Source organism: Xenopus tropicalis, chromosome 4, assembly GCF_000004195.4.
Source record: "Xenopus tropicalis strain Nigerian chromosome 4, UCB_Xtro_10.0, whole genome shotgun sequence".
Taxonomy (NCBI): domain Eukaryota; kingdom Metazoa; phylum Chordata; class Amphibia; order Anura; family Pipidae; genus Xenopus; species Xenopus tropicalis.
Window position 1 is genome coordinate 97996091 of NC_030680.2, and position 27392 is coordinate 98023482.

At 39.5% G+C, this 27392-nt stretch overlaps 1 protein-coding gene across 4 annotated transcripts in view; it reads left to right on the forward strand.

Moving 5' to 3' along the window:
* Nucleotides 1-9293: 9293 nt before the first annotated feature.
* rc3h1 (ring finger and CCCH-type domains 1) overlaps nt 9294-27392 on the forward strand; it is a 54198-nt gene continuing 36099 nt past the window's right edge. For 3 of the 4 annotated variants that reach the window (XM_002931435.5, XM_004914024.4, XM_004914023.4), the window contains exons 1-2: nt 9295-9428; nt 25341-25726. In XM_002931435.5, the coding sequence (XP_002931481.1) occupies nt 25496-25726 (231 nt within the window). In that variant the 5' untranslated portion in view covers nt 9295-9428; nt 25341-25495. Of the gene's footprint in view, nt 9429-25340; nt 25727-27392 lie in introns of all 4 variants that reach the window. The other variant, XM_004914022.4, reaches the window with a different exon arrangement.

The window sequence follows — 27392 nt, forward strand, 5'->3', positions numbered from 1 at the left end:
TAATAAAAAGCACTAAGTTAATATGTAATATGTTTAAAACAACTCTTGCGAACGAAAGTGAAACTGAATTAGTAATTATTATCAATGCAGATGAATAACCATCACATGAACATGCACATCGATATAATACTCCTACGACTAATGAGGTTTTTGTATTGTCAGTCCAAGTACAAATAAATTCATTAATAAATGTATTACTGTTATGCAATATTATGCAAATCATCTTATGGTAAGAAAGAACTGATTTAAAAAATGTTGTCTGAAGATATTCTATTGGTATACAGACAGAAAAACATTTTTGAGTCAGACTTTGATGACTACATATACAATGAGTGTTAATGAGTGTTTGCTAAAATGGCAAAAAATATTTTCAAAAATGAATAACAGCAGTTTAGAAAAGCATGGTCTACCAATTCCAAATGCTAACAGGCACAACTGTCTATGATATGTACTATTGTAAAGCAAGTTATAAACTCTGAATTATTATTGAATTATATTACAAAGAACTTGCATTTATGTAATGTAGAACAGAGTTATGGTTATAACTTAATAGTGAATGCTATAAGTGAGAGTTAAGTAAAAATGTTTTTTTGGATGCTCCCGGTGTTACTAGGAAGACTTTTCTCATAAGATTAATATTTATTGGGAAAACTTTTCTCATAAAATTAATATTAGCAAGAGTAATGTCAAAAACAGAAATTGTACCTTTGCTGCCAAATGGTAGGACTGCCCATTCTCCTTTTAAGATGCCTTTGAATATTGGACACCAGAAGTCGTCTTCTAAAAAAAAAGTAAAATTATAATAATACTAAGCTGGCACAGAAGCTCTTACTAACACTTAACAAGATCTTTGAAAACATTTAAACAAAATAGTAGGTGTAGTTATTTTATTTTTTATTTTCAGATATTGTCCTTGCTATAGAACATGGCCATGCTAAAATGAAAATTTATTGTTAACAAGAAGTATGTGTAAGATAACCCATAATTTTCCTGAGTTACTACAGGCTGTTTACCCCAACTTACAGGATATACATTCTAAGGGGCCAATTTATCAAAGTACGAATCCGAACTACGATAATTTGTTATGATCAAAAATGTTACGAAAATTCTTTTCGTATATGTACGAGAATTTCATACTTATGATCCGAAAGTTCCAAAATTTTCGTATCCAAATGATCGTAAACACATAGGCAATCTGAAAGTGACAAAAGTTTTATATCCCAACAATCGGGAACATCACAAAACCCTTTCTGACTTGAATGAATTCCGAAACACTCGTTATTGGTGCGCAGAGTACGAAAAGTACGATTTTTTTCGTGCAATAACGAACATATCATGAAAATATTGTATGAAATTATTGTGCTTTTTACAAAATTTTCTATAAGTTGGAAAAAATACGAATTTTTCTTACAGGAAAAGTACACAAAATTTTTTAGGTAAAATGTCTATTCTACCCTGCTCCAATAATTGCCCTAATTATTGGAGCAGGGTAGAATAGATTTTTTTACTTAAAAAAATTTAGTGTTACTTTTCCTTTAATCATGATCAATCATGCTTTAATGAATCGGCCCCTAACTGTTCCTCGTGGCATTTTGAGAGGTCAGTTTTGTGTTCAACAAATGAAAGGTATGAGTTGATTAATGAAGAACTTTTAGGGCAGGGCCACACTGGGAGATTAGTTGCTAATCTCCCCCAATGACTTCCCATTGGCAATAAAGTGAATTGCTCATGGAAAGGTACACACGTTACTTTGTTTTCCAACGCTGCACAAAGTTTCCTGTTTTGCCTTCAAAAAAATTATGGTAGCAAATGAATAAAACTGGATGCACTTTTGGCAAATGGCATTTTATCAAATACCATTTTGGAGTTCCAAAAGTAGGCAAAGTGTAGTGTATGTTGTAGCAATGGCAAATTTAATTTAAAAGACATGTAAACCCCACATACAACAATTTAATCAGTGAACAGCCTCTTTGAAATCTTTCAATAACTGCCACACTGGTTGTTAATAGTAAGGCTGCAACATCTCCTTAATCACTTAGATTTCCTTCTCCTCCTGAAACCCACTCTGCCCCCTCTCTCAGGAATTTGCTTTGAATTCTGGCTTGCCAGACATGCTCAGTTGTTCTAAGCTCAGATTACTAAACATGCCCTCCAGTCTAGCAGCCAGTAAAGAGATGGCATTGCTGGTTCCCACAGAAACTCAGCTCTAGTTGTCTGCTTCAATTTTTTTCTCCTAACCTCCTCTCCTAAACTTAGCTCAAACAAAGCAGAACTTTTATCAAAGACACTTCTGCCTGTGTCTGCATTCTTTATGAAATGTATGCTGAATAAGGGTCTTTGTGTGTGTATGCTGTTTGCAGATTTAAATGTATCTGATTATGTATCAGAGATAAAATGGCCCACTGTTTAAAGCCTGTTTGCCAACTTTCTTAGCTATAATCCAATCTTCTTTAGGCTAATGTCCCACGGGGAGATTTAGTCACTGCGATTTTTAAAACCCAAGTTCCAGCGACAAGTCACTTGTCTTTTCCTAACATGACCTCCTATAGGCTAAAGCCAGAAAACACTACTTGCTACTAATACTTCTCGATCTCTCTGCTGCCTTTGACACTGTGGATCACCCTCTTCTCCTCCAGTCTCTCCTCTCTCTTGGACTTCGTGACACTGCCTTATCCTGGTTTTTATTGTATCTCTCAGATCTCTGTGTCTCTTACAATGGAACATCGTCTTCTCCCTTGCCTCCTTCTGTCAGGGTTCCTCAAGGCTCTGTCCTGGGCCCCTTACTATTTTCTCTCTATACCTCCTCACTTGGCAAATTAATCAATTCTTTTGGCTTTCAGTATCACCTCTATGCTAATGATACTCAGAGCTATCTTTCCTCTCCTAATCTCAACCCAGAGCTTCTCGTGTCTCTTGCTGCCGGTCCGCAATCTCCACTTGGATGTCCAAACGTTACCTTAAATTAAACCTAAGACTGAATTGGATCTCTCTCCTCCATCCAATGCCCACATTGTTTCCGAGGTATCTATAAAGGTTAACAATTCTACCATCGCCCCATCTTCCCAGGCCTGGTGCCTTGGGGTTATCCTTGATTCTGCTCTGTCCTTCACTCCTCATATCCAGTCACTTATCAAGTCATGTCACTTTCACCTAAGAAATATTTCCAAAATACGATAATTTATCACCCAAGATGCTGCCAAAATTCTTATTCACTCTCTTATAAAATCTCACCTAGACTACTGTCCCCTCTCTAGTCCATTATGAATACTGCTGCCAGGCCCATACACCTCTCCAACCGCTCCTCCTCTGCCATGCCACTCTGCCAATCTCTGCACTGGCTTCCCCTACCATCCAGGATAAAATTTAAACTAATGACTCTCACATTCAAAGCAGTTCATAACTCTGCCCCACCCTACATCTTTGAACTTATCTCTAGATACCATCCAACCCACTTGTTACGCTCCTCTACTGACCTGCTCCTCAACTCCTCTCTCATTCCCTCCGCACACACTCGCATTCAAGACTTTGCAAGGGCTGTCCCCTTCTCTGGAATTCGCTCCCACAATCTGTCAGACTTTCTCCCAATCTCTCTGCCTTCAAGCGATCTCTAAAAACGCATTTATTTAGAGAAGCTTACCCTAATCTAGTTTAACATAACCTCAGTGTGCTGCTAAAAGCAATACCCTGTGCCACACCTCTCACAACTCTGGTCATGCCCATTCCCACACCTTGTGTCTCAACCCTTTCTCCTTGTAGATTGTAAGCTCTTTTGGGCAGGGCTCTCTTCACCTCTTGTATCGGTTATTGATTACTTTATGTTACTCTGTATGTCCAATGTATGAAACCCACTTATTGTACGGCGCTGCGGAATATGTTGGAATATGCTTTATATATAAATGCTAATAATACGATTACTAGAGATTCCAACAACGGAGCGGTTCTATTTCCCACACATCCAGGTGTCATATTCCCCGCCCACAATTAGAAATTACATTCAGTGCAATGGGGAAATCGTAACAACTTCCCGCTCAGTGGGTTTTAAATTAAGTGATTCCAATAGTTTTGAATAACAATGCTTTCTTTGTAAAATCATTCAAAAAGGGTCTCATAGTGATTCAGAGTGCTAAGTGGTTTGAAGTAGTATCGTCGGTTTAGGTTCTGGCAAATTAAATTCTTCTCTATGCAGAGACAAAACGAGCAACTTGTCGCTGGAACTCGCAAATGTAAAGACAGCCAGTGCCTCAGCATAGCAGAAGTTATAATAATGCCTTTTGAGATTACTTCATTACAGAGGGGGTTTTTATGGCCCTCTCTGTAACAATCAGTGTAACACCCGGGGGCACAATTATCAGAGGTCAAAGAATCCCAATGTTTGATTTACTTTTTGGCAACTGAATTATTTTAGTCACTATTAACAGCTCTCTTGCTTTATGACAGTCTCCCCTTAAAAAAAGACTGGATTCTATAAATACAAGAACCTGCATATCATTGTTCACAGGTCTTGGTCAGGAAAGTCAAACATAACAGTGAAGAACTCATCTTTAATCTGATACTGAGTCCTTGTTTGGAGGTAGAATAACTTTCTGCATCCCTCAACTCCTCAGTGCACAAGGCCAATGGAAGTTTACTGGTCTCACTAAAGAGGCCAGTGGCAGTTCATTTTGAAACATTTTGAGCAGAATAGAGACATTTTGATGTTCACTACAAAGCTTTGCATTGCCACTGAATATTGTGGCTGTGAAGAAAGCAGCTAAGGCCCAAATTTGTAACATCACTGATGGTTCCTATTGCAAACATGCTTATTTTTAAATTGGGATATTTAATTCCAATTTATATTTTTGACAGTACGTGCTCTTTAAGCTCCCCCTTCTGCTCATGGTACCTTTAGGTTCACTGTGTGTTAAATCTGCTGGAAAAAACTCCAGCAGAGGAAAAGCCAATATTTTGACAGTGACAGAGAAAATGCTCAGTATGCTATAAGACTCATTTATCAAAGTTCAAAAAGTGGCGAAAAGATAGTCACGATACCAAAGCTTGAATGAATAACGACATTTTCGTAGTCATTGGAAAAGTACAACTTTTTCGTGGAAAAAATGCATTTTGTGACGGTAGACATTTTACATCCAAGCTCCCCCTCCTCTCCAGGTGGCTATGCTTTATATGAGGATTGATGGGCTAGCTGGTTCAGCTGGCTGGTGAATGAAAATCATGACTGTCCTGGCAAAATGCAGTCCACTCGGCAGCTGTGCAATTTCAGCATTTGTTAGAGGGTATGGGGCCTATACATTTCTTCCTGTTAGGCCCTCGGTTAACAATTTCACTATCTTTTTTCATGACATTCTCCTGAGGAAGATGTGTTACACCCTAGGCCATAGCTCCCCACTGTCCTGATTTTCGAGGGACAGCCTCTTTTGACAGCTCACCACAGTCACAGATTCTTACTGAAAAGTCCCTCATTTCCCTTTGATCTCCTGTACTGCATTTAATCAAAAGAGAGCCCAAAAAGTTAAACAAGCTTCACCTGCACTTAGATACATTGTTTCCCACATTTAATTAAAAAGTAGCTTTTGGAAGAGAGCCCAGAAATCTGAACAAGCTGTACCTGCACTTACGATACATTGTTTCCCATACTTAATTAAATAAGTGGGCTTTTGGCAGAGAGCCCAGAAAGTTAACAAGCCACACCTTCACTGAGATACAATTGTAACTAATAAGCTAAACAGGTCTCTTGGGGGAGACTTACAGCTTAAAGGGCAATTTCAGTTTTTTTTTAACAAAACTGTAATAACACATAAAACAAGACCCCAAAACCCTCAGAAATGTTAATGTTTAAATGTTAAATAACCAGTGTAATTTAGTCAAATGGGAGTGGTCAAAAAAATTCACCGCGCTACACGCATTTCTTTTTCCCTCATTTCATTTTCAAAATGTTGGGAGGTATGCCCTAAGCCAGAGTAGAAAGATCTGTATCATATTAAAGCTCAGACACTGGCAGATATATTCAGAGCCAATTCTCAATCTCTATGTGCCCAAAGGAGCCTTTCTACCTAACAATTCCTTAATTTCACCTTGCCTTAGATCCCACAAAAACATTAAAAAATGTCTAAAAGCCTAAAACCTAAAGATTACTCTTGGTACCCCATTACATTCTCCCAAACTAGCCTACATTGACTCTAAATTGTGAAAAATAATATCCTAGATATCACACAAAACACTGGACCAGAACTTAAAATTAGTAAAAAATTACGGGTAACCATGGGTCAGAGCCACCGTGGTAGTCGAACTCCTCTGTTAAACAATGGAAATCCCTGCTAGCTCTGGTCTTTACTCACTCCCTGTTGGGGCCCCGGAACTTTTTGCTGCGGAACTGACAGGGAACAAACACATCATACTCAAGTCCAAATGAAATGAAAAGTGAAAGATTACTTTTGGTCAATTTAATCCCTTGGCTTCACCTACATTACCCACTGTTTGCATAAAAATACTGCGACCTTCTACGTGCAAAAAACTAAAAAGATGGCTTAAATTCACCAGGCCCTAATTTACATAAAATATTATTTCCTTTTTAGTCAAATCAGAAGAGGCTCTGATGGCGGCACGTTCTAATGTAAGGCATCAAAAAATGTCTTATTATAAGTTCCCTGACAAGTCAAAGCACCAAGCACAAACGAAACAATTCTAATGAAATATCATGAGCTGAGGTGGTGGAAGCCATGGTGGTCAAGACAAAAAAGTCTTTCATTTGTTCTCTAACAAAAGTAGAAGGTGCGAGCAGAAGAAAAACAAAGCGCCTTCCGCCCTACTGGCTCTGGTTTTCACTCACTCCCTATTGGGGCCCTGGAACTTTATGCTGCGGAACTGACAGGGAACAAACACATGATACTCAAGTCCAAATGAAATGTGCAAGATTACTTTTGGTCAATGTAATCCCTTGGCTTCGCCTACATTACCCAATGTTTGCATAAAAATACTGCGACCTCCTACGTGCAAAAACCTAAAAAGACTTCATTTCACCAGACCATAATTTTCATAAAATATTATTTCCTTTTAAGTCAAATCAGAAGAGGCTCTGATGGCGGCACGTTCTAATGAAAGTCATCAAAAAATGTCTTATTTTAAGTTCCCTGACAAGTCAAAGCACAGAGCGCAAACTCAACAATTCTAATGAAATATCATGAGCTGAAGTGGTCAAAGCCATGGTTGTCAAGACAAAAAAGTCTTTAATTTGTTCTCTAACAAAAGTAGAAGGTGAGAGCAGAAGAAAAACAGAGCGCCTTGCGCCCTACTGGCTCTGGTTTTCACTCATTCCCTATTGGGGCCCCGGAACTTTATGCTGCGGAACTGACAAGGAACAAACACATCATACTCCAAATCCAAATGAAATGAAAAGTGCAAGATTACTTTTGGTCAATTTAATCCCTTGGCTTCGCCTATATTACCCACTGTTTGCATAAAAATACTGCGACCTTCTACGTGCCAAAAACTAAAAAGACTTCATTTCACCAGGCCCTAATTTACATAAAATATTATTTCCTTTTTAGTCAAATCAGAAGAGGCTCTGATGGCGGCACGTTCTAATGAAAGTCATCAAAAATGTCTTATTATAAGTTCCCTGACAAGTCAAAGCACCAAGCAGAAACTAAACAATTCTAATGAAATATCATGAGCTGAGGTGGTGGAAGCCATGGTTGTCAAGACAAAAAAGTCTTTCATTTGTTCTCTTTCATTTGTTCTTTTTTCCCTCATTCCATTTTCAAAATGTTGGGAGGTATGCCCTAAGCCAGAGTAGAAAGATCTGTATCATATTAAAGCTCAGACACTGGCAATTCTCAATCTCTATGTGCCCAAAGGAGCCTTTCTACCAAACAATTCCTTAATTTCACCTTGCCTTAGATCCCACAAAAACATTAAAAAATGTCTAAAAGCCTAAAACCTAAAGATTACTCTTGGTACCCCATTACATTCTCCCAAACTAGCCTACATTGACTCTAAATTGTGAAAAATATTATCCTAGACATCACACAAAACACTGGACCAGAACTTAAAATTAGTAAAAAAATTACGGGTAACCATGGGTCAGAGCCACCGTGGTAGTCTAACTCCTCTGTTAAACAATGGAAATCCCTGCTAGCTCTGGTCTTTACTCACTCCCTGTTGGGGCCCCGGAACTTTTTGCTGCGGAACTGACAGGGAACAAACACATCATACTCAAGTCCAAATGAAATGAAAAGTGAAAGATTACTTTTGGTCAATTTAATCCCTTGGCTTCGCCTACATTACCCACTGTTTGCATAAAAATACTGCAATCTTCTACGTGCAAAAAACTAAAAAGATGGCTTAAATTCACCAGGCCCTAATTTACATAAAATATTATTTCCTTTTCAGTCAAATCAGAAGAGGCTCTGATGGCGGCACGTTCTAATGAAAGGCATCAAAAAATGTCTTATTTTAAGTTCCCTGACAAGTCAAAGCACCAAGCACAAACAAAACAATTCTAATGAAATATCATGAGCTGAGGTGGTGGAAGCCATGGTGGTCAAGACAAAAAAGTCTTTCATTTGTTCTCTAACAAAAGTAGAAGGTGCGAGCAGAAGAAAAACAAAGCGCCTTCCGCCCTACTGGCTCTGGTTTTCACTCACTCCTTATTGGGGCCCTGGAACTTTATGCTGCGGAACTGACAGGGAACATAGTAACATAGTAAGTTGGGTTGAAAAAAGACATACGTCCATCAAGTTCAACCATAATGCCTATATATAACCTGCCTAACTACTAGTTGATCCAGAGGAAGGCAAAAAACCCCATCTGAAGCCTCTTTAATTTGAACAAACACATGATACTCAAGTCCAAATGAAATGTGCAAGATTACTTTCGGTCAATGTAATCCCTTGGCTTCGCCTACATTACCCACTGTTTGCATAAAAATACTGCGACCTCCTACGTGCAAAAACCTAAAAAGACTTCATTTCACCAGACCATAATTTTCATAAAATATTATTTCCTTTTAAGTCAAATCAGAAGAGGCTCTGATGGCGGCACGTTCTAATGAAAATCATCAAAAATGTCTTTTTTGAAGTTCCCTGACAAGTCAAAGCACCGAGCACAAACTAAACAATTCTAATGAAATATCGTGAGCTGAGGTAGCGGAAGCCATGGTTGTCAAAACACAAAAAATTTATTTTATGTGTTCTCTAACAAAAGTAGAAGGTGCGCGCAAAAGAAAAACAAAGCCCCTTCCGCCACTCAGTCGCAACTTCCGATTGTGTATCGCTGAATTACGCCGTCTCCGCTCCCACAAGGCGGCTACGTGATGCGTCATTGCGCTTACGTGTGGTTGTGACGCCACAATCTCGCGCAATGAGACTCGGGGCGTCGGGATTTTCTGTAAGACAGGAGGAAAGGAGCTCGCAATGGACCCCTTTGCGGGAGGTGTAAGTAGCGATCCGGTACTGGGGGCTGTGTTAGGACAACTGAGAGTGTCCCGTGAAAAGCGGGGCCGTTTGGCATTATGCACTTATTTGGATTAGCCACCCCCCTCCCCCCGCTGTCAGTGATATGCAGTATATATATGAGAAATATCTATCTATACACAAACACAGAAATGATAATAATGTGTATAAATACAGGAGGTATTAACACTTTGAATCAAATATCTCTAAGGGTATATGGTCAGGTTGTGTGTATGTATATGTATGTGTATATATATTTATGTGTGGGATATGTATGTGTATTTTTTTCTTATTGTGGGTCTGGCATCTATTATCCTGAAGCCAGTTTTTGAAATACAGCATTGACTTTTTTTTTCATACATCCAGTTTTGAATGATAAAGCTTAAAATCACTGGGGGTAGGTGACAATTACTTTGGTGCCCCCAGTTGCTCATCTACTCCCAGTCTGGCCCTTCTCTTCCTTAAAACATACCATCCTTAGATACATCATGCCAGAACTGCTTCTTCATCTTCACTTCTTTTGGGTATCCCTTGATAAGTAAGTGTAGTACAGTAAATTCCTAAAAGATGACTGTACTGTGTCTTCACCCACCCAGGGAGATACAAGTGATACCTGGGAGATGTGTGGAAAATGACAGTATTGTGAAGTACCCTGTGCTGGTGCATTTTTTATGGAACAGAATTATCAGCTTGAGGGTAAAAAGTAAGTGATTTAAAACACTGCAGGGTGTTTACCAAATTGGCACACCCCTGTTATTTTGAGTTTCCATGTGTTAATAAGCAGTTTTTCTTATACAAATTTGCCTTTTCTTGGTAATAATTAGACAGTACTTCTGCACTTGATAGCCAAGAAGCATAAGTCTATATTGGTAGCAGGGCAATCCTACTGGGTTTATTATTAAGTGGAAGACTTATCAAAAATAGATTCTTCTATTTATTTTCTTCTATGGGTATTTATCTGTGGTTCATATTTTCTTGAACATTAAAACACAAAAGAATTGTTCTCTCATGGTGGAAATGTTCCCATAGATTTTATTGGTAAAAGAACTTCTGGATATGTAACAGCTCTTGAGATATGTTGAGTTAGTTTAGTGATTGAAAGATTTCCATTCAGACTCTAATGCGGTTTGTGATATGTAGAAATATATAATATACACTTGTACACGTGTTTTTCATCAAAGTTGTGACTGTGTTTTGTATAAGATAAAGTATTGTGACAATATCTTTCTCTTCATTGGTGAAAAATACAAATGTGGGCTTATATTGGGATTTTTGTGACTGACATCTACCATATGTACATAGCATGTCTAGGAATATTATATTGCTAAATTATGAACTTTATAACGAGGATATGAAACAAGGATACACCAGTGTCCAAGAGAAATGGTTTTTGGTAGCATAAGAAAGAACTGCACCATCTATATTAAGGACATTTTGGCCAGTGTTGGCATTGTGTTGGCTACACATAGGTCATGGCCATATGTGGCCTTCTTTTTTGTCCCCATAGAACTTCACTGATCTCTTTGGATGATATAATTGTTTTATTATAGTCTAGCCAACAGTTCATTGGTTAACTGTTGGAAAGCACTAACCTAGGATGTGATGAGATGCTGCTTAGAACTTATTTGGCCCTATACTGAGTTTTTTGGGCATAAGCCAGCAATACACAAAAGGAGCTCAGCATTTCCTCATCTATAAATGGGTACAGCTGGCGGAATGTTGCATTTACCAGAGAGAAGTCTCTGAAATGCTCATGTATGGAGGACAACCAAAAGGGGTGTCAGTGGGATCACAGGGCTGGGTTGTACCGCTTTTTTAGTGATGTTTTCTTGGCTTTTCAATGCAATGTTAAAGTTGCTCCTCTGGCTCAGATGGACACTTTCATGTGGTAATTAAATCTCCAAAGTTGCTCTGCAGGATTCCCCATGACTAAAGCTGTTCTGAGCTTGCATGGGTAAATGTTAGTTGAGACACAGTTGTGATACTTGCTGATCATTGGGGAAATTCTAACCTTTGTAGGTGCATTGCCAGATATAGCTAAAGCAGCACATACAGACAAAAAGCTGGCAGTACAGCAATACTTTCCAGTCAACCAGTAGCTTGGAGTACGGTGAGATGAGTGTGGGCTTGCCTAATTGCATCTTGCAAAAGTAACAGTGCCTTTCAAGAGTGTTCAGACTGCTGACAAATTCTTTTATTTTACTGAAAAATAACTTCATGCACTGAAACTCATTTTGATGTGATATTGTTTACTAGAAATAAATGTTAAGCAAAAAACAAAAATTTGCTGTTTGCTAAAATATTTATTTAACGCACTTTTGTCAGATTTTTTATCAGTTGAAGCTTTAGGGAAATGCCAGATGTGGCCTGCGTATAAATACAGTTTAAGAAACGGCCAAACTGCTCACCTCCGCTTCAGTAAGCATTGGCCTGTGCGCAGACATTTTAATGCCCAACACCATGCCTGTAGATGCAGTAACATCATAGAGTGGAGGTGAGCAGGTTGACTGTTTATTGCCACCTGTGGTAATAGCCTTAACTTATTTGGGAAATAGATGTACCGGTTTCATTTGTCCCTTTTTTCAAGTTATATTTGCTCCAGGTTGTTAAGGTTAGTCAGATGGCTACTCCTCAGTTTCCAAACCTCTGACAAATATTTATCCCGCAGGCAAGGAACAAATAACATCCTTTCAGAATTTCGCCCACCTTTTTCTGTACCCCTTTTTCTTATATACTAATATAGAAATTAAAAAAAAGGAATGCCAAATAAACTCAGTTAAAATCCCCTCATCTCAGTTTGATGGAAGTTAAAACCTGAGCAACCTGGAGGAAATCTGGTTGGAACAATTGGCCAAAATCAGCCTAACCTAGCCCCTAAACAACATTGCTGCATATTGCATCCCCACTGAATGCTTATGTAGACAGTATATTTCTTTGTGTTGCTGTTTTTTTTGTTACATTAATAATACATATTTACGGTTTCAGTGCTTTTGTAATACTGCACAGTGAGTTTTCATGTTAGATGCTATATATTAACTTATAAGAAACTGGTCAAGGGTCTGAATACTTGCAAGGCATTGTAGTTTCATCAGATAGAGTCTCTCTGGTTGACTTTGTCTAATTCTGCTCTAATGATATTTTAATTTCAGCATACATTAACTACCTTCTCAACTCAGATGGAAAACAGTGGTGAACTAAAACACCCCTATCTGCTTGTCTTTGCTCTGTATACTGCAGAATGTAAAGCACTCATGTCCCTAAGCACCCATAATTCCCAGTTTTAGCTCCCATTGATTTAAATGGGAAAAAAGTTAGTGTTCATGTGTAACCCCTTTTTATCTTGAAAACAGAAATCGGAGTATTTTTGGGAATTAAAGCTATCACGCCTCCCATTCAAGTCTGCGAGGGCCAAGGAGGCAGTCACGGGTATATTTCAGCTTCCTGAAGCATGCCAGCTGAAAAGCGCTCCTTATGACATTAAGCTACTGCCACACCAGGCTGCATTTAACTACAGGCCAAGAATCAGCCCCTACACATGCCTCAGCATATCCCCGTCTGCAGATCAGCACCAGATTGCATACTCGTGCTTTTGGTGACGAAATCTGCTCCGCATGCCTCCACCTGGGCCGTACCAGTGGCCGGGTGCAATCACAGGCTGAGGCAAGTGTAGGGGCTGATTATCAGCCTGCCTTTATTTTTTGGCTGAGAATCAGCCTAATCCTAAAGCTGGCCATACATGGTACGATTTGCACACTTGAAAAGATCACCAAACCAGTGGATCTTTCCACCGACATGGCCACCTATTGGCCCCCAATCTGACAGGAAAATCAAACCTACCCAATCGACACCTGGCCAATTTTCTTCCAAAAACTGGACGATGGGCAGGCCGTCGGTGGTCCCTACACAGACAGGTAATATGCCAAATCGGTCCAACTCAATTTGACAGGTTAAAACTGCCTGTCTACAGCCACATTAAGCTCTGAATAATAATCTGGTGTTCAAGCCTTCTACAAGAAAAAAGTGCGTCTGGCATTAGGCTACTGTTGCACAGTCCTTGTAGAGAACAGAGCACATTCACTTCTGTTTTAACTCCTAGGACTATGGCGCACTAAGAATTTTGACTGCCCTCTGGCAGAGGAAAATGGTTGTCAAAACCACCCCTCTCCAGGCATAGAAGAGAAGATCGATTTTTTTGTCCATTGCCGTTTGCAGGAGTGCAGTGGCAGAAAAACACATGTTGCCTCTAGTGTAAATGGGTGCAATGCAGTTGAAATCTTGCCAGGGGTCACAATAGTTCAGTGCTAGTAAAATCATCTGCAGTGGTGCTGCTTCCATTTCCTAGAGTGGTCTCTATACAAGTTATATGAGCATCTTTCACAGCTTTTAGCCCTAATTGCTCTTATCGCTAGGCATTTTTTTCTTTTACTTCACCTATATGTGTATTTGAAATATTGCCTCTTTTTTGAGCCCTAATTTTGTCCTCGCTAATCGTAATCCAATTTATGCCAGTAAGCCTAGGCACTAATTATGAAGTTGTTTGTGGTATATTGGGATGTTGTAGAAACCTAAAGCAGAATTTAAAGTTGCTGTCTAAATGCTTGTTTAACTGGCAGGGTGAACATCAGCCTTTTCACACTATGGCTAATATCACATAATGTGTTTTCTCCTGCCGCCAGACAGAGAACAACAGTGGTCGAACAACCCACTCTGTAACTGCTCTCTAAAGTCTGGGCACCACTGTTTATTTTAGGCACTGTGTTTCCCATTGATTATAGATGATCTGGTATTTATGTAGCACAGACACCTTTACTCACCCAACACTTTATAGAGATTATACTTCATTCACATAAGTACCTGTCCGAGCAAGCTTACAGTGTAAGGTCTCTATCACATTCACACCCAAGGGTCAATTATGTCAGGATCCAGTTAACCTGCCTCTGTGTTTTTTGACTACTGTAAGGGCTCTGGCACACGGGGAGATTAGTCACTCGCGACAAATCTCCCTGTTCGCGGGGCGACTAATCTCCCCGAATTGCCATCTCACCGGCGAAAATGTAAATCGCCGGTGGGATGGCATACGCGGCAGTGCGATTTCAGTGAAATTGCGGAAGTTGCCTTGAGAGGAAACTTCCACAATTTCAGTGAAATAGCGCCACCGCATATGCCATCCCACCGTCGATTTACATTTTCGCCGGTGGGATGGCAATTCGGGGAGATTATTCGCGCCCGAACAGGGAGATTTGTCGCGAGTGACTAATCTCCCCGTGTGCCAGAGCACTTACAAGTGGTTACAGGTGGAGATAAATGTTTTGTCTACTGCTTTATTTTGCCTAATGGCAATAGCTTCTGTGACAGTTGCCTAAGGCTGATGTCTCATGCAGAGATTTAGTTGCCTACCATAGATCTCTGCTATCGCGGGCAACTAATCTCTTCAAAATGCCTTTCTACTGGTAACTATATGAATCACTGGTGGAAAGCCTACATTGTTAGGTTTTCCAAAGTCATGCAAAGTTTCATGTTGCCAGTGGGAGGGCATTTTGGAGAGATTAGACTTAATCTCTTCATGAGATATCAGCCTCAAGCTGTCCATATGCATACCCATTATATTGTATATGAAAGTTTGCTTAATATAATTTTAGGTACATCTATTTCAGCTCACTGGTTTGGAAATTAAGCAGGGTTATAAATTTCGTCTTTCAATGTGCCATGTCAACCAGTGCATTGTGCATCAGCAAATGAGGGGAAATGGAGCCCTTTGCTATTTGTGCTTTATGCACAAACCATCCTTTCCTTTTTGCCCATAGACCATTGTATGGACACTTTAATACATCATCCCTGAGTTTACAAATTACCTCTTGTGCATTTACCATTTCACCTCACTTATCAGTGCTGAGTTAAGTCAATAGCCAGATCACTGTTACTGAATAATTAGAACTTTTATGGACTAGAACAGCACAAGAATGGCTGTGGCACACTTGGTTTGCAATGGACAAATGGGGCCCATTGAAATTATTCACTCAGCTGTAGAGGAGATTAACAAAGGATGGGCGCTTCATATGTGTTGCTGGGCCCAGTGAATAAGCAGTAGATTTTTTTTCTTTTTGGAAATCATGTCAATTAATTTGAGATATGGCAGCCCCCTAGCCTGCAATGACCTACGTACAGGGCAGGAAAATTGGGACATTTTTAGGTAATGGTCAACTCTCTCCCTATCAGCATTACATTCAGACATTTCTAGATATGTAGATTTCACTAGTGAGTAAAATAATAAAGGGGAAAAAGTGACCTTTACATACACATGACAAATGAAAATTACTGAAAATTAGGGATGCACTGAATCTGGCATTTGGCCCTATTCAAAGGATTTGGATCCTCCCGAAACCATGCCTCTGGCTGAACCAAATCCATAAAATACTAAACACTGAAGTGAAACATTTTTTACCTTGATCTTTGTGCACAGTTCTCTTTAACCCTTTCCTTAAATTAGGATTCAGTTCAGTATTCGGACAAATTTTTCTCAAAGGAGTCTGGTTTTTGTCGGATACTAAAATAGTGGATTTGGTGCCTCCCTACTGTAAATACATCTAAAATGTACATTTTAAGATCCCTTTATACAGGCCCTTCTAGTTTTCCTGTGAATGAACTTTAAAATGAGCCCAACACACTGAAAACGGAATCCTTTATAAAAAAACAGTGTTCTCAAGTCCTTAGCCTTGTGAAGTTTTGTCTGTTTCAGTCTCACATAGGAGGGTTGTGTTGATAAAGTCTGCTGGGGGCAGGCTCCTTGTTTGGTTGCTTTGACAAATCTATTGCATTACAAGATTCCTTGCAGTCTGTCATTATGTCAGTCTTCTTCTCTGCAACTCATTGTTTTTAATATGGCATCCTAGGTTAGACGTGGTGATATAATTGTGTTTTGTCTCCCTTAATTTCTTTTTGGCTAAATGCAGAAATTAATGTGGTTTGCTATCTATAATAATCAATTTTTTTTGTATGGTACTTAAAATCCATTTTAGTTCAAACATTTATTTAGGCATGTTATTATGTAGTAATAGCTACTGTGTGCTACTGTGTGTCATACCCAGGGGTTTGCCATTGCTTATTCTAAAAAGTAATCTGTGTATGTATCTGCCATTTTCACAGTACAGTAGAACACTAGATATTGCTGCTGACCTGTAACGTTTAGGGATGCGCCAAATCTGCTATTTTAGGATTTGGCTGAACCCCCAAATCGTTTACAAAAGATTTGGTCGAATCTGAATCCTAATTTGCATATTTAATCAAGAGTTAAAGGCAACCCAGCACAAAGCACGTGGTGAAAAATTTCTGTGTTTGTGACAAAAAGTCACATGATTTTAAGGATTCGGTTCGGCCAGAGGCATGGATTTGGCCGAATCTGAAACCTGCTGATAAAGGCAGAATCTTGGCTGAATCCCGAATCCTGGATTTAGTGTATCCCTATAAAAAATATTTCTTTAACTATGTTAAAATTATATTTAAAAAATGTTTTTAAACTATGATAAAGAGTTATGAAATTGCTAATGGCAAACCCCAGTAAATTCTTCCACTGAATTATATTTGACACTTTGACACATTGGTTTTGTAAAGCAAACTCTCCAGTTTATTTGTCGATATCCGCCGCGTGTGCCTGCTTCCAATGTGACACAATGGTTCCGGGTGCAGGCAAAGTAGAAGGCTGATGCCAGTGTAGGGGCTGATTCTTGGCCTGCATTTTTCCACAGGCTAAGAATTAGCCCTGTGTGGCATCAGCCTTTATGTATATTTTGTGCTTATAAAAAACATAATGTAAATTGAAAAAATGTGGGTAATAGAAGCCCTTTAATCAACTGATAAGAGATATGAAAGTAATTTAGCTAAAGATTAAAAGAAAGGAGCAAGGTGGCTCCCCACTGTTTACTACAGTCATAAGGGCAATAGTTTATGCATTTTGATTGCAGAGTTCTTCCCTGTGACATGTAAAGGAATGAAAGTGCATTAAAGAGGTTGCTTACTTTCCAGACACTTCAAATATTGTATCTACTTTTAGTTGACTTTTTCAGTTACAGATTGTTACATTACTTGATACATTTCCTCCGATGCTTTTGAAAAATGTATCTGTTAACTATAAGAGTAGTACTATGTTTATTAGGGGAGGAATGTATTAAGTAATGTATCAGATTTTTACAGTTTAGGTTGTTGGCAACCCCACCCCCAATTTTACTGAGTTGCTTCTAGAATAATTAAATTCAATATTTGAAAATGTTGCCCATTGAAAGAAAATGTAATTCTGCACAACTTTATGCACAACTTTATAGTATGAATTACTATAACTGTACTAAAACTGTCGTTTTAAAATTATTTGAAAATACATAATATAAACGTCAAGCAAATGTAGTTGCAATTGAACACATTATTTGTTACTTTCTGTACACCTTGTTCTGACTTTTGTGAACTTCAGATCGACCGGGGCAGAGAATAGTAATGGACAGACAAACACTTCTTTTAAAAGCAGTTACATTTACAAATAACCAGAATCGAATGGGCAGATCTTTAGGGTGAAATACATGCTGAAAGTTTACTGAAAACAGCTTTATTGTAATTGAATTATGGTATATAAGCTGCGCTCACCAATACTACTTGTGCCTTTTACCAGTGACTGTCCTGTCACTGGGTACACAAGGGGAATTTTCGCTCACAGAACACTCAAGTGTGCATTTTTGGTCTAAAATCTACCTTGTGTGCATAGTGACAGATGAAGTCATTGGCAACAGGCACAGGCTGTATGTTGAGTGTGTGTCCTTTGCAGAGATTTTTTCAATTAGTCAATTTTCTTAGGTGTTGAATTGCAGCTGAATAGTCTTCTAGTGTGACATTAGCATTTGGCAGAAGTCAAGCCTAACTGCAGTTCCAGTAGTTGGCTTAATGGCCGAGTGTCTTACCTTATGCTCGTTCTGTTTGACTCGTCTCAGCTTTTCTACTGCGGTTTACTAGAGGGGAGCAAATTGTAAATTAAGTTTAAAGTCAGATCTTTCAGTATGCATTTTCTGCATTCACCTGGTCAAGAATCCAGGTACAAAGGAATCTGTAGCCTGAATTTTATTGTTCTTTTCCCCTGCCATCATAGATACATACGCATATATTTGAAGTCCAGTGTGGAAAACATCCTTCCAGTCTTGAATGTTCTCTATATATTTTTTCTGTTTTATTTATGGACCATCTACAGTGGTGTGAAAAACTATTTGCCCCCTTCCTGATTTCTTATTCTTTTGCATGTTTGTCACACAAAATGTTTCTGATCATCAAACACATTTAACTATTAGTCAAAGATAACACAAGTAAACACAAAATGCAGTTTTTAAATGAGGGTTTTTATTAAGGGAGAAAAAAAATCCAAACCTACATGGCCCTGTGTGAAAAAGTAATTGCCCCCTGAACCTAATAACTGGTTGGGCCACCCTTAGCGGCAATAACTGCAATCAAGCATTTGCGATAACTTGCAACGAGTCTTTTACAGCGCTCTGGACGAATTTTGGCCCACTCATCTTTATTTGAGGGTTTTCTAGCATGAACCGTCTTTTTAAGGTAATGCCACAACATCTCAATAGGATTCAGGTCAGGACTTTGACTAGGCCACTCCAAAGTCTTCATTTTGTTTTTCTTCAGCCATTCAGAGGTGGATTTGCTGGTGTGCTTTGGGTCATTGTCCTGCTGCAGCACCCAAGATTGATTCAGCTTGAGTTGACGAACAGATGGCCGGACATTCTCTTTCAGGATTTTTTGGTAGACAGTAGCATTCATGGTTCCATCTATCACAGCAAGCCTTCCAGGTCCTGAAGCAGCAAAACAACCCCAGACCATCACACTACCACCACCATATTTTACTCTTGGTATGATGTTCTTTTTCTGAAATGCTGTGTTACTTTTACGCCAGATGTAACGGGACACGCACCTTCCAAAAAGTTCAACTTTTGTCTTGTCGGTCCACAAGGTATTTTCCCAAAAGTCTTGGCAATCATTGAGATGTTTTTTAGCAAAATTGAGACGAGCCTTAATGTTCTTTTTGCTTAAAAGTGGTTTGCGCCTTGGAAATCTGCCATGCAGGCCGTTTTTGCCCAGTCTCTTTCTTATGGTGGAGTCATGAACACTGACCTTAATTGAGGCAAGTGAGGCCTGCAGTTCTTTAGATGTTGTCCTGGGGTCTTTTGTGGCCTCTCGGATGAGTTGTCTCTGCGCTCTTGGGGTAATTTTGGTCGGCCGGCCACTCCTGGGAAGGTTCACCACTGTTCCATGTTTTTGCCATTTGTGGATAATGGCTCTCCCTGTGGTTCGCTGGAGTCCTAAAGCTTTAGAAATGGCTTTATAACCTTTACCAGACTGATAGATCTCAATTACTTTTGTTCTCATTTGTTCCTCAATTTCTTTGGATCTTGGCATGATGTCTAGCTTTTGAGGTGCTTTTGGTCTACTTCTCTGTGTCAGGTAGCTCCTATTTAAGTGATTTCTTGATTGAAACAGGTGTGGCAGTAATCAGGCCTGGGGGTGACTACAGAAATTGAACTGGGGGTGTGATAAACCACAGTTAAGTTATTTTTTAACAAGGGGGGCAATCACTTTTTCACAGAGGGCCATGTAGATTTGGAGTTTTTTTTCTCCCTTAATAACGTAAACCTTCATTTAAAAACTGCATTTTGTGTTCAATTATGTTATCTTTGACTAATAGTTAACGGTTTTTGATGAGCAGAAACATTTAAGTGTGACAAACATGCAAAAGAATAAGAAATCAGGAAGGGGGCAAATAGTTTTTCACACCACTGTATATTTGATTTATTCTATTTTGCCTTGTGGAACACATTTTTTTTGAATATGTTAGAGTTATGAATTCTCCCAATTGGCAGCATCTGTGTATAGGGTGACATTTATGTGATATAACATTTCCTTTGTCTTTTTTTTTTTTATATAAATAAATAGCCAAGCCCACCATAAATTACCGTTGGTGCATCTTTTTCGAATAATGCCCTGTGTAATTTAAGGAAACTGGTACATGGGTCGATTTTGTAGTATTTTAGAAGGCCAAACATACAACACCAATGCAAATCAACAATTGGCAGAATGCAAAGGGGGGGTGATTTTAGGCATTTTGCTGCAGTGTGTTTGGACTTCTAAAAAATGTAATCGACACCTGAAATGGTCCCATTAAACATTTTTCCATTAGGGAAAAAGAGCGTTTTGTCCTGTGTTCTCCGGTGGTGTTCTCCTGCGTTCCAATGCAGGGCAGCCAGAAACATCCCAATCTTTATTATGGGGCTGTTCTTACACAGGCGCATGTAAGTGCTGATCACGGGCTGAACACAGCATGTTGCATTAGGGTCTCGCTGGTTAATCTGCATTGCATTCAAAGCAAAGCCCCGATGTGACCTACTTAACCGATTGTAGTGTTAGGCCAGTGGCAGAGAAGGAAATTAGTTGCCCTGCGATTAATCTTCTGTAGGGTTGGCAACCAATATGCTTGAATGTTTTCCTAACAGCAGGAATGTAAATTGCTGGTAGAAAACCATATATGTTGCTTTGGCTTTCTGAGGTTGCCCGAAGTTTCCTCGCAAGGTAACTTTGGATGACTTCAGAAAGTGGAAGCAACACATATGGTTTCCTACCGGCAAGTTACATTCTGGCCTGTGGAAAAGCATTCAAGGAGATTAGTCACCAACGCAAGAGGAAATTAATAGCGGGGCGACTAATCTCCTTGTCTGTCATCGGCCTTACTAGAGATCAGAGGTGCACTTCTGAATTAATTCCTGTCAAAAGCTTCCTTTTGTTTGTTTTCCCTGTTGTGTCTGCATTACACAATGTGTTGATACATCAGCTGGCATCACAGTATCACCAAGAAATTTAAAAAAGGGATACTCTTACTATGGCCAACCCCCCCTCCCTCCTTGCACTGTCCTCAATTGTAGGGCCCAGTTCAGTCCCCCCTATTTGCCACCTTATGATGACAGCTGTGTTTTATGACAGAATAAGCTATATTATGGTAAATGCCAAAAGTGTAGACATGGATCTTTTTTCCTTATGTATTGTATTTTTACTAGTGTGTGATTTGCTTAAGGGGTTAAAAAAAACTGTGGCTAAAACAGGCAGCTCCTTTCAGCCCACTCTGGTAGAGTTTCTTAAATACTATGGTTCACTTCCTCTTTCAGCTTGAACGTGCTGTGCCTTTAAAGGAGGCGTTGCCTGTGTGAGACATCAGAAGAATGAGGAAGCACTGTTTGTAAGGAATATGTTTACTACATAGGTGGCCGCTCTTTATTTATTGTCCAGGTCTGGCATTTTTTAACAGTTTGGAACTGTTATTGATGGAGGAACACATTATAGGTGAGTAGCCACTGATTGGCTAGTGAGACTGCAAGGAAAGGGTATAGCTGCCCGCAGCTGATTGGGACTGAGTGCAGTTTGCTGAGTTGGGTGTGGGAGCTTGTGTAACGTCTGACAGAAAAAGCTGGGGCTTTGAGAAGGCTTACATGTATCCAGAACACACATTTGTATGTCTATTTGGAGTGTTGCTTTAATTATATCCCTGGCAGTTGTTTTGTGTTTTGGTTGTTTGCAACTGTGTAGTGAGGCAGTCAAGAGGATTCCTGGTGAAATCTAGCTTACATGAACGAATGGGGCTATTATGAAACCAGTGGAGCAAGCAACTTGACTAATGGGTTATAAACAAATATGGCCTGTTGTGAAAAAAATGCTGCTTTGTGTGCAGTTCTCCAAGTACTGTAAGAGAACAGGAATGTTAAATAGCACTCTTCTTTTAATAGTTCCTTCAGATATGCTAAACTCACAGATTGTAATTTTGTTTGTATGTTTAGTCACTTACTGACATTTACAGGAATTGTTAGTAGCTATAACATTCTGTTATTGAATATAGGTGGCCATACACAGGCAGATTTCATCTGCCGATGTGAGTTCTTTAGGCTAATGTGCCATGGAGCAAGTTAGTTGCCCGCGACTAACTGGCAACAACAGGACTCACAGTGGAAAGGCCTATGCATTGCCTGCAGGAGGAAACTTTGTGCGACTTTGAAAAGCCAAAGCTGTGTTGTAGGCCTTTCCACCAGCAGCTGCTGTTGTTGCTAGTGGCAATTTCGGAGCAGTCAGTTGCCAGTGTAAGTAATGTAGTAGAGATCTATCACAGTCGATTAACTTGCTCTGTTCAGGGACCAGATTGGCTTGTTGAAGCGGTCCTGGCCCTGACTCAGGCTCCGCTCCTAAACACTGCCTGTGGACCCTCTCCCTGAAATATCTGTGTTTATGTCCTCCCCCACCCCTGCAGCACACACATACCATCTAAAGACATGCCCAAACAAAATGTACACAAATCACACTGGACACTGGTGCAGGGGATAAATGATGTATAATCTCTGTAAAGCCCTGTGAAGTATGTGGGTGCTTAATAAATAAAGTATTATAATCATCGAACAACCTCGGAACTGCACTATGCTCAGTTCTCAGGCAGTTGGTGTGCACAGACCACCCCTGCTTCCTGCTCCCAGCTCCAACCTCAGCTACCCAAGTCAGCACTGCAAATCTCCATTCTACCTTCACCTGCTGAATTCTTGCTCTCTGCTAACTGATAAATAACTGCCCCATTAACCACTACTGCTCTGACACTGTTTATTTTGCTGGGCCTGAGCTGCCACATCAATGCAACCATAGTGGGAAGCAAACTATGGAAAGAGTAGAAGCATAACACTGCCAATCCCTTCCATTTGCACAGTGATAATCAACACTGTATTACCATGCTGAGCAAGTGCAGTTGGTAAGCACACAATAAAGGGCTTCTGCAAGATGGCAGTGGTTCCTAAATTGTAAGGCTGGCCCACTTAAAGGTGCAGGGCAAAAGAAAGCCCACACTGAAGGCCAATCAGTGCAAGACTTAAGGATAAGTTCTCTCTTTGGCAATGCAGGTGTTGGACGCGTGGTCATGGGCATGCTACATGAAGGGGTCTGGGACTGATGGGAGTGGTGAAGGAAATCCTGGGCTTTGTAGTGTAGCAGCTAATGGCTTGCCACATGGGTTATCTATGTAACAAAAATCCAGCTGGGCCATTTACACACCTCACCTGGGATACACAAACTGTTAGTGCAGTTCCCTCCATATACCCTAACAACTGCATATCCTACTGACTTATGTCACACAATGGGTGCAGTCGGTTGCAGAGGTCCTTTATTTTAGTCATGCTCTCTGGCTCAAATTACTGGTTAGTTTTGCAAACAGTACTGTATTTTTGTACATTATAGTATTGAATTTTCTATTACTTGTGAACTGTTGCCCTGAGCACCGAATTAATGCAGTTCCTCAAAAACAAGCCCTGTTACCCTTTCACAGATTTGTTAGCTGTGACAAATTCTAGTTGATTCCCATATCCACATTTTCACTGTTTTGTGAATATCCCTTAAAAGTAAAGTGCATTATTTCTAAGAACCCACTGAGCGTTTTAACGTTTAAAGGAGAAGGAAAGGCAAAGTCACTTGGGGGTGCCAAAATGTTAGGCACCCCCAAGTAACTTTAACTGTTTACCTTGTACCCTGGGCTGGTGCCCCTGTTCAGAGAAAACAGCACCAGCCCAGAGAAAAACAAGCAGAGAAAAAATTCTGGAGAAAAAATGCTAATTCCCCTTTTCATCTAGTCTACAGGATATACTACTATGGAATATTTTCCTCTTTATACATAATAAATAACACACCATCTTGGGAAACGTTTCACTGTGGTCATCAGAACATTTTGATTTTGGACATTTTGGACTAAGCCAGTTATTTTGTATCATCTGGAATGCAATTAGTATTTATAACAACATTCTATGCTCTTCTAGTTTTCCAGGCTGGGCACAGTAGGAAACCAATTGTTGATATTAGTTACTGGACTTAACTTGGTTCTTGGTATTGTATAATCTTACAAGATGTTAAAAATTGAATCCAAACTGCCGAGCATTATTTGCATCTCTTTGCTTAGTAAACATAACTTGGTCCATGTGCTGCCTTGTCATTGCTTTCTATATTTGGAACCCACTAAATGTCATTAGTGCTCTTAGCTCTCTATGAGCTGGGTCACAGGGAAGCTTGTCAGGAAGGACTGGGGATGCCTGCGTGTGTGTTTTTTTTTTATAGCGGGGAAAACACTTCCTCTAGTGAGTCAGTTGTGCACGTGAGCTGCCTGATTTTTATTCTTTTTCTACACAACTTTTCCGTGTTGGAGAATGAGTCACTGTCCTTGTCACATTAGCTGGGCTCCTAATGTAAGGCAAATAGGAAAGTGCTTATTATAGTACCAAAATAAAGTTATACCCCAAGATAGTATTGGATGTGACTAAATGTGCTTACTTAATCTTTTTATTCTTATATTGGTTTGTTATACCTGTACTATAGCTGTGGATTATTGAAATGCATCAAATGTAGGATTCAGAATTTTGTAGAATAATAATTTGGATTTAACTGAACCCTCGTGACTATATCTCTATTTTATTTTTTTTTTAATTTTTTTTTTATAATGTACCCACTATTGTAAAATAAAAGGTTTTATAAGTTACTGTGGAGTTACATACCCCCTATACAAGCATGAGGTAGCTTGTAGTCAGAAATGAAACCAACAGAAAACAAAAGGTATATTAAGAAGGCCAAAGTAAAAATATATTGTATTGGGAATAAGTTTGTTACTAATACCATTGTAAAGGAGCAACATTTTTGTTAAAGTGCACTTCCTCTTCACTTAATTTGTAATGGCAAGTTAACTCTTAACATATACTAGGAAGCGCAAAAGAGAACAGTCTGTATTTTTGTGTTATCTAGCTGAGTCATTTCTTTAATCATTTGTGTGTAATGTGTCTTTTTTTTCTTTTCTCTCATTAGGTCACCTCTTCCGCTATGTGCTGATTGTCTGTATTTACAGAAGTTATATAAGAAATAAAAACTTTATTTTGGAAAGAATTTTTGATTCCAGTGGAATCTGTGCTTAAGTTTCCCTGCCCCTTGCTTTGCGAGCCCTTATATTTTAGAAGGACGCCATGCCTGTACAAGCACCGCAATGGACCGACTTTCTGTCCTGCCCTATTTGCACCCAAACTTTCGACGAAACAATCCGGAAGCCCATCAGTCTAGGCTGTGGACACACAGTTTGCAAGATGTGCCTAAACAAGCTTCACCGCAAGGCTTGTCCATTTGATCAGACCACCATCAACACAGATATTGAGCTTCTTCCTGTCAACTCTGCTCTCCTGCAACTGGTAGGAGCTCAGGTGAGATTTTGATCCCTTTATGACAATTACAATTGTCACTCTTATTACTTCTGTTAAGGGAAATGTCACATGGGGCTGTTTCTGGAGCTTTATGCACTGTGATTTTAAATAGCCCTTAAACTTGCCGCTAATACTACAGCCTGAAGTAGCCTAACATTGAAATCACCTGAGAAGTGCTTTGCTAACACTTTTCAGGTGATAGTTTTTGAGTGCTTGTCAGGTGTTTTCAGTCTTATCCTGTGGGGAGTGCTGTTGTGTGTGCTTTAGCACATCTCTGCAATGTGTCAACTGGGAAAGGCTTTTCATGGAGTTAGACACAGAAGGAAAATGGAACATCTTTAAAACATTGCTTTGCAAGTATACACAACAGTATATTCCCCTTGTAAGCAAGGAGAGGCATCGCAAAGCAAAACCTTTATGGCTGAATAAAAGAGTTAGGGTCGAGGTTGGTAATAAAAAAGGTGCTTTTAAAGCATTCAAGTTAGCTGGGACAGCAGAAACTTTCATCAGGTACAAGGAAGCAAATAAAGCATGCAAAAAAGCTATCAGGCAAGCTAAAATAGAGATGGAAAGGGATATTGCAGCTAGGAGTAAAAAGAATCCAAAATTATTTTTTAATTATGTGAATAGTAAAAAAATGAAGCAAGAAGGGGTGGGAACTTTATTATCACGGGGGGGTGTACGTTGGTTGATGAGAACGGGGAAAAAGCAGAAATTTTGAACTCTTATTTTTCATCTGTCTATACATCTGAGGAGCCAGATAATGAAGGCTTCCCTTTTAATATACCCAGTGCTAGTAATTTAGCTACTGACGCGTGGGTCACTCAGGAGGAAATTCAAAAGAGACTTGAACATGTAAAGGTAAACAAAGGTCCAGGACCGGATGGGATTCATCCCAGGGTATTAAATGAGCTGAGCGCTGTGATTGCCAAGCCTCTTCACATAATTTTTCAGGATTCGTTGAGGTTTGGCATGGTGCCGAGAGACTGGCGGATTGCTAATGTGGTGCCATTATTTAAAAAGGGATCTCGTTCTCAGCCTGAAAACTATAGGCCTGTTAGTCTGACATCAGTAGTAGGAAAGCTTCTGGAAGGGGTAATAAGGGATAGGATAGTTGAATACATTGCAGTTCACAATACTATTAGTTTGTGCCAGCATGGTTTTATCTTGCCAGACTAATTTAGTTGCCTTTTATGAGGAGGTGAGCAGGAACCTTGATGCTGGAATGGCAGTTGATGTCATATACTTAGATTTTGCTAAAGCGTTTGATACAGTACCTCACAGAAGGTTAATGATCAAATTGAGGAATATTGGCCTAGAACATAATATTTGTAATTGGATAGAGAACTGGCTGAAGGATAGAGTACAAAGAGTGGTGGTAAATGGAACATTTTCTAATTGGGCCAGTGTGGTTAGTGGAGTACCGCAGGGGTCAGTCCTTGGTCCTTTGCTTTTTAACTTGTTTATTAATGACCTGGAGGTGGGCATAGAGAGTACTGTTTATATTTTTGCTGATGACACTAAATTGTGCAAAACTATAAGTTCCATGCAGGATGCTGCCGCTTTGCAGAGTGATTTGACAAATTTGGAAAACTGGGCAGCAAACTGGAAAATGAGGTTCAATGTTGACAAGTGCAAAGTTATGCACTTTGGTAGAAATAATATA